This window comes from Ursus arctos, unplaced genomic scaffold (assembly GCF_023065955.2).
Source record: "Ursus arctos isolate Adak ecotype North America unplaced genomic scaffold, UrsArc2.0 scaffold_56, whole genome shotgun sequence".
NCBI lineage: Eukaryota > Metazoa > Chordata > Mammalia > Carnivora > Ursidae > Ursus > Ursus arctos.
In genome coordinates, this window is record NW_026623074.1 from 329,506 (window position 1) to 338,450 (window position 8,945).

Genomic DNA, 8,945 nt, shown 5'->3' on the forward strand with positions numbered 1-8,945 from the left:
CTTGACTGCCACTCCCCCTGCTTGTGCTCTTTCTCTCTCTCTGTCAAATAAATAAAATCTTAAAAAAACAAATGTCTCTAAGCAATGAGAGGTACAAATAGAATAAATAAAAACTCATGTGTAAATGTATGACCATCAAGCAACTTTATCTTAAGAGAACTGTTGAATCTTTAGCAATGATGGTGAATAGGGAAGTATTTGAAATTTTTTTCTATTTTCCTGTAGATATTACTCCATTATATTTTAATATTTAATGTTAAATATGAGTAACAGGCCAAAGTTTACAAGGCTTAGAAGATTTCCCACATACTCCTTACCTCATAAGAGGCAACGCCAATAAGAGTGATCTTCTGATAGAAAAGCTAACGTTCCAGTGGGAAAACACAGAGTTGCTTTGTTTTGGACACTCATTCTTTTGTTATTCAATAATCACACATCATTTTAGATTAATTGGTTGTCAGTCCCTCCATAATAAAAACGAAAAGGACATTTTTTATAAACACGATATAGTTTTATTATCCTAACAAGAAGCTACCAGAAATAACAATCATTCTAGTGAATTATTGTCTTAAAGGAAGTCCACAGATCCAAATAAAGTTATTATTATGGGTGGATATTAAGCAATTTTTCAGTGACAACTGAAATCTAATGGAGTATCTCCAAATTTGATGAAAGAACCACCCATTTAATTTGAAGAGTCCTTGGGAGTATCTCCCATGTGCTATTATGTGTTCACTCTGTCTACCTCAGGACACAGCCATCGCAAAGTTATGAACTACTATTCCTATCACTTCCCTGGAATCTGATGCTCCTGCTGCTTCAAATAGGCCCTACTTTTAGGGTGGTCATGTATTAGGTCATCCAAGCTAGGCCACTTAACAATGAAAGGGAGAATTATTACTAATTACACCAGGGAAACTGGTGTTAAGTAGACTAGCTCTGAGGAAATAGAGATATATGGTCATCTTTCCAAGGTTGGTTCTATTAGGGCCATCAAGTCCCAAAGACACAAGATGTTTCATGACAAAAAGCAGGTATTACGCTCTGTTTGCACCCTGGCCAACAGCAACTACTTAAGCTTTGGTCTGAACTTGATGTCTTCCAAGGTCCAAATCTAAATTCATGGAGTCAGGCTGCAGAAACAATCCCTGGGCAGATATCATGCTTCTCTGGGACTCAGAGTGATAATAAATTTAAGATATAATTCTAATCTGAGACACAGTGAACCCTATTAATGTAACAGGAGACAAGGGACTAAAGAAGGAGTTGGATGATAAGGAATCTTTATGAAAGATCATGGTGGAGATTAGGAACAGTGAAATCTGAAGTCTATTTATGGTTTTTCTTTTTTCCTTTTCTACACTGTCATTCCCTTATATCTTCCTCAAACTTTCAGTTAGTAAATAGAAGCCCAGAGCTATCTATAGTTCAGGGAATGAAGGGAATGTACATCCATGTGTGGGATGAAACAAACAGGACCAAGAACTGCATCAACATTGATGACATCAAAGAACAGGCAGAAAGGACTGGCCCTGAAGCCGAAATAGTGGTGTGAAACAAGAGATCAGCCACAACCAGCAGTCTCTAAAGACTCTCATTCAGTCTCCCTTCAACTATTCTATGGCTCTCTGAATGGCACATTATTCTCTCCTAAGACTAACATAATATAATAAAAAAAATATTATTATTAAAAAAAAAAAGAAAGTCAACTAAAGTTCAAAAATTGTTAGTCTCTCTTTTCCCTAAGAATTTTTTAAAGAAGGGCCAATCTGCAATACAGTGGTTCCACTTTCTGGGCAGCTGCAGAATGACCAGTCTAAATCCAACAATCCAACCATGAATCAGTGAAACAACTCTGACCCCATTTTTAAAAGTCTCTGATCCCATTTTTTTTAAGTCTTATTTGGATAAACTGGATTCTAGCCAGCTTCTCATTGACCATCATGATGAAAGAAAGTAATGCAAAGGAGTGAAACAAAATATAATATATATGACCTTTCTGGAACAAAATTCCCAAGAACTCCACCTTGGGAATGAATATATTTGATGTGTATCAGGTTGTGAACCTGCTATATAAAACTTCTACTGCAGTTCGTCAATCAAATCTTTCATGACCTCTTTGGGAATGCTGACAGCTTGTGGTTTGGACCAATGTTTTTGGCTTTATGTACTGGAGAAACTGAAAATATTTTATCCCTGAAATATCCTCCAAGAAGTCAGTTAAGTCTCAGATCTTTTTGTTGTTGCTAGATATAGCATCGAGGAAGGATCTAGAATTGTGGTTCTCTCAGATTTCTTGGAAAATAGTCTCCAAAAATAATTATAAAGAGAGCTAACAGATTCAAGGAGACAGAGATAGAAGCAGCATGACAATGAAATAAAGGAGTCATTTCTTTTTGTGGTGTGGTGTCCTATGTAATGATCACTGCTGCCTCTTTCTGAACTATGAGGGGAAAATGAATCTCCACCTTACAATTAAAAGTAAACACAAGATCTAAAAAAATTTAAAGAATAAAACAGAAAACCAAGAATATTTTAAAATCTAAAGAAAAATTAATAAGTAATGTGGGGTTTTAAGCAATTAAACTAAAGCAATTAAACAAAAGAATAAAAACAACTTAAAACCTGAAAGTTCTGAAATTCTAAAAGAAACAAGCTAAATTACTTAAATTTTTAAAGAAAAAATTATGAGGATAATACAATAGCAGGAAAGAAAAAAAGAGATGTAATATTCAACATTAAAATCTAACATGAATATTCAAAGTGTACAATTCAGATCAACAAAAAATAAAATGATAAAAAGTAAATATTTTTTAAAGCTGAAGGTTACCATACAGAGGAAAGAAATATAAATCCCAGATAAAAATAAAATGTAAAAACCATCTAAAGGTAGACCCACCATTCCCTAATAACAGAATTCTTTTTGGATCAGCAACATGCTTCATGGTTAGAGAGCCAATGGGACAAAAGAAAACATATAGCTCTACTTTTATCCATGGATAGTTCACTCAGAACTCAGATCGTTCACTCATTTACTTTTAATTTTCAAACAGCTTTAAAAATCAGTTATTAGGTTCCAAGTCCAAAGCAGTTAGATCCCACGAATCAGAAGACCTTTGGGAAAACAAGGCTGTCAAAGTAGATATGTTGAAAGTAGAAAAGAATAATAATTTAATGCTTCATAGGTGGAAGTGAACAGCAAGTTATAAAAAATAATACGATTCTAGAACCAAAAGGTTTTTTTTTGTTTTTTTTTTTTTTCAAAAGGTTTAATATTATACAGCTACATAGAGGAGAATCAGCATTACATACTTGAATAGACTCCAAGTCAAACTGTTCTTGTAATTACAGTACTGTAAATTCATAATTTTAACTGAGTTTTAAAAATCTGAAACCAGTTTTCATTTTGTCTTGTAAAGAAAGTAAGAAAGTATGAAATTGGTTTTGGAAATAATCTTATAAAAAAAACATTTTAAAGGTTTTAATACAAGTGTAACTTTTTCCTGTCTAGAAATCTCTCTCATTATTACACAACCCCTCTACTTGCCCTCACAATCAAGCTCTTCAACAACAAAAATAAGAACAAACTACAATCATTGACTCCTAAAACATGGACATTTTGTTTACTTATTTTCATTATGACTGCACTCAAAAAATATTTTAGAGCTTCAGAGCTTTGAGAGATAAATTTGACACAGCAGTGAGAACCTACGTATTTGGCTTTTTGGTTTCCCTAATCGATTGCCATGTTGTGATTATAAAAATTACCTGTCCCTTTCCCATTTACTTGTTAAACACATTTCTTCGCAGTAGGTGTTTAACCGCCTCCTTCACATCCTTGTTCCTAAGACTGTAGATTAAAGGATTCATCATAGGAGTAATAACCCCATAGAACATAGATATAAGTTTGTCAGTTGCATCCAAGTCATCTGAATGAAGTGTCTCTTTAGACTTGGGCTTCATGTACATGAAGAGAATGGTTCCATAGAATATTATCACCACAGTCAGGTGGGCTGAGCAGGTGGAGAAGACTTTGCTTCTCCCCTCAGAAGAGCGAATTTTAAGGATGCTGACAATAATTAATGTATAAGAAATAATGATTAATAACAGTGGTGTCAATATAAACAATGTTGTGGCCACAAGCATGATGAACTCATTGCCTGAGATGTCAGCACAGGCCAGTTTCATGACAGCCAGAATTTCACAGGAGAAATGATTAATGACATTATTCCTACAGAAAGGCAATTGTACTACAAACACAGTTTGTACTGCAGAATTGATGACTCCTATGATCCAGGACCCAGCTGCCATGGGCACAAAAGAATCCTTGCTCATGATGACAGGATATCTTAGAGGGTTGCAGATAGCCACATACCGGTCAAAGGCCATCATGCCCAGGAGCACACACTCTGTTGTCCCCATGGCCAAGCCAAGGAACATCTGTACTGCACAGCCAGTGAAGGAGATGGTCTTTTTCTCTGAGAGAAAGCTCACCAGTGTGGAGGGAATGGAGGTGGTGGTGTAGCAGATGTCTAAGAAGGAGAGGTTCCCCAGGAAGAAGTACATAGGGGTATGAAGGTGAGAGTCCAAGATGCTGATTAAAATAAGGGTGCCGTTGCCCAGAAGGATGACAACATACATTATTAAGATTAGCACAAAAAAGAGTAACTCAAGCCTTGGGTAACCAGAAAGCCCCTTCAAAAAGAATTCCACCAGAATGGTTTGATTTTCCCATTCCATTTTACTGTTTCTCTTTTACCTGTAAGACATTAGAATTTTTTAGAACAAAATAGATATCTCACTATGATTGCTTTCAAATGTGTACCAGTTTACAAGTACCACACTGCCAGAGGGGAAAATTTTTTTTAAAGAGAAAGACTTAAAAAAAAAAAAAAGAAGAAGTAAACAGAAGTGAGGTAATATGAATGAAGAGTGAGGTGGGAAGAGGAAACTTACATGCTTTAAGCCACATACAATATGCCATGTAATTTACTTAATCTCATCACAGTTCTAAGACAGAGGTATTATTATCCACAGTTTACAGAAAAATAACCTAAAGTGTAAATATTAAGTAAACTTGACTAAAGGTAAATATATTGGAGAGCTAAGTAAGATTCAAACCTGACGAAGTCTTCTCTGGGGAAGTCTGGGCTTTTTGTCATATTTATCATCACATATGTAAACTAGAGGTTATAATAAAAATTGGCACTGTATTATTTGTAACTGAACAATAAACCATTTTTATTGATTACAAAGCACCACACAATAAATCAATGATCTTGTGACTCCTTTAAATTATAATGTTATGTTTACCATCTGTCTTGCATAGTAGTATGTAAAGTTTATAAAGGTAGGTACTTTTCTTGTTTACCTCCATAGTCCTCGTACCTACAATAGAGTAGACACAGAGATAGTTGTTCAAAAATATTTGTTAGATAAAGAATAAAAAGAAAGACAAAATAATGACTAACATTTCTCACTCTGTGTCAATCCTCTACTAATTGTTTGCTTTGTGCATTGCCTATTTAGTCTGAATAGCAACCCTGTTAGGCAATTACTGTTATTAGCATCATCATCTTTATTAATAGAGGAGGAAAATAAAGCACAGAAAAGTTAAGTAATTTGCCTACAGTCATATAGCTAAATAAATGGTAGAACTAAGAGTTAAATCCAAGCCATATGGCTGCAGAGTATAAATTCTTAATTTTTCAATTTGCAGAGAACTTGGCTCACAGACTAGAATATCTTGTAATCTAATTGACAATACTAATGTTTCAAAAGAAATATCAGACCAAAAGAGGTGACTATTCAGAAAGAAGCAAGATTTCAACATAGTGATTTGAAAGTTCATTTTGATACTTGATATTTTCCTACAAATTGTTGTCCTAGAGTTGCATTTGATCCTTATAATCTGTGATCTCCCTTGTGAGAAGTTCTATCTTCTTTTTCATTACTATCCTTAGTGATATTTTTTCTTTATTAGTCTCACGAAGGGTTTTCCTATATGACAGCTCTTCTCAAAAAAAGGGGAGGGGAGCTTTTGGATAGATTTATCACTTCCACTTTTTTTTTCCTGTTTTATTAAGTTTTGTTTGTAAATTTTTAAAGCTTATTTGGAATTTTCTAATTTCATGAAATAAGAACTAAATTGCTTACTACTTCCTCTTTCTTCTCTATTTCTAGCTCTAATTAATGCCCTTAAAATACTTTGTTTTCCTAAAAACTTAGATTTTGACATGAAATGTTCTTTTGTTTGGCTTCTACATAATTTTTCTTTACTTTTCCTCTTTAAGCCAACAGCTATTCAGGTGTGTATTCTCTGCATATCTAGTCACTAGATATTTGTGTTCAATTTTTGCTATTTATTTACAATTTTTATTATGACAAGAGAACATGACATGTAATTCTCTAGTTATGGAGACTTTGGCAGCCAATTACTTGATCCATGTAAATATTAACAAAAAATATGAATTATCTTGGGGAGAGAGATATAGTTTTATACAGATACACAATACATGCATACATGTATACACATAATCAAGTTTATTTAATGTTATTCTAATCTGTGAAATGATTATATCTGTCGTCTATATTTAATCAAGTCTATATAAATATTTGCAACCATGTTCTGCCCATATATCTAGGATTTTTATATGCTTAGTTTCTGTGTTTTTATGGCTGGTAATCTTTATCAATTGTGAATATTATTAATTGACCTGTCTTTATTATGTTTTGTACTTTAAATTCCACTTTTATGATATTGCTATTACACTCCTGCTTTCTTTTAGTTTGCTTTTGCCTGCTCTTTGTGCATCCCTTTATTTTCAACTTTTCTTTTTTACTTCATTAAGTACACTACTTATAAGTAACATATGTCTGAGTTTAAATTTTTAATCTCCTTTTACAGTCTTTGTCTTTCTTGAGAACATCCAGTCCATTCACTTTAAAAATACAATTATTAATGTACTTCATTGTTTTCTTTCCATATACTTTATTTTTATTACTTACTTATTTTTCATTACTGCATTTTCTTTTTTTCCCACTTCCTTATTTTTCCTGGTTAAGTTGTCATTTACTATTTGTTTTCATTAACTTGGACACTCTACTCAGTTTTGGCATTCCATAAGTGGATACCTTCTCTTTCACTATGCCCATAATTTGACTGATAAGACCCAACCATTTGCTCATAAAGATTAATTATTTTTTCCACTAGAGTGGAATCTAATCTCCTAAGTTATCCCTCAAACACTAAATGAAGACAGAACTACAAGAATACTTTTGTTCCTCCATCTCTATCCTCAAATTCCCAAATGTCAATGAGATAATGTAGAAGTATTTATAAATTCCTTAAAATGTATCTTTTTGAGAGTTCTTCATCAGCCCTTACACTATACGTACTTGGACAGTCTTTACCAATGTATTTATCTCTCTATATATCTACTCATTGATCACCATTGGTTCCTCTCTCTTCTGTTTCTCTTCTATTCTCTTCAGGACCAGATTTTCATTTATATTTTGGTTTGGTTAGAGTATATTTGCAGAATTTTCCTCAGATGAGTATGTAATATATTATCTGGATTCTTACAGATCATCAAATAACTTCTTTATTTTAAATTGCATAAATTTTTATAATGCAAGACTTTTCTACCAAATTCTACACCTAAGACTATATCCTAAGAAAATAATAATTATGCATAATATACAATATATAGTTACATATTATATACAACAAATACACGTATGACCTGTAATAAGTATATAAGTAAAAAATATATATTAATAATATACATACATATGTATATATGAATCGTGCCCATTAATTGACATCTTTACATTAGTTGGTACATTAAAGCTTATATATACAATAACAATTATATATATAAGTATAAATATATAAACATATTACATAAATTATATATAATACATATATATATATATATATATATATATATATATATTCTGAAAAAAGTTAAGAAACTCAATGACCAAAATCACAGGGAGCCTCCAGAGAATTTTCCTAACATCTCTCACTGTGACCCATTCTTCAGGTGGCTATGCACGGATATCTCATAGGGACAAGGCATGGTGTCACCTTTAATGACTTGCTTCCTAAAGGTGAGGAGACAGGAACTCCTATAAATTCTCAGTGGACACACAAATTGGTACATCCTCTGTGGAGGATAATTTGGCAATATTTATCAAAATCACCAAAGCATACTTCTAGGTAATTATCATAAGTTATGCTGGCACATGTATAAAGTGATCTACATAAAATTGATTCATTAAAGTATTGTCTGTATTAGCAGATGCAGAAACAATTTAAATTTCTAGGAAAAGGGGACATAGAAATAATAGAATACTATTCTGCTGTCAGAAAGAATATGGGGCTTTTTGTGCATTGATGTAGAAAGATCTTTAAGAAATATTAACTGGAGGGGCACCTAGGTGGCTCAGTCAATTAAGCGTCCAACTCTTGGTTTCAGCTCAGGTCGTGATCTCAGGGTCATGGGATCAAGCCCTGTGCTGGGCTCTGTGCTCAGTGCAGAGTCTGCTTCAGATTCTTTCTCCCTTTCCCTCCTCCCTGCCCCCCTCACTCACTCTCACACGTGCTCTCTCTAAAATAAATAAATAAATATTTTTTTAAAAAGAAATATTAATTGGAAAAGTAATGTTCAAAACAGTATATATGACACACTAACATTTGTGTAAAAAAGATTATATATGAATGTGATATATATACACACACACATTTTTGTTCACACATAGAATATCTCTAGAAAAAGAAACAAGAATAGTGATCTCCAGAAAAGGAAATGGATAGCTTATTCACAGGAGTGGAAGGTAGGTGGTATACTATACACCTTCTAGTACTTTTCAAAATTTTGGCACTTTATGAATATATTGCTTATTCATAAAATAAACAACATTTAAGCTTTGAGATTCAT

At 33.1% G+C, this 8,945-nt stretch overlaps 1 protein-coding gene across 1 annotated transcript; it reads right to left on the reverse strand.

Annotated features, from left to right (window-relative positions):
• Positions 1–3,290: 3,290 nt before the first annotated feature.
• On the reverse strand, positions 3,291–4,830 carry LOC113260362 (olfactory receptor 13C2). Its single transcript, XM_026506095.4, has one exon. The coding sequence runs from the start codon at positions 4,738–4,740 to the stop codon at positions 3,784–3,786; it is 957 nt and encodes a 318-aa protein (XP_026361880.2). The 5' UTR covers positions 4,741–4,830; the 3' UTR covers positions 3,291–3,783.
• Between the last annotated feature and the right edge of the window lie 4,115 nt (positions 4,831–8,945).

Coding starts and splice junctions, on each gene's coding strand:
- LOC113260362 (XM_026506095.4), bottom strand. CDS start 4,740: ATGGAATGGGAAAATCAAACCATTCTGGTGGAATTCTTTTTGAAGGGG.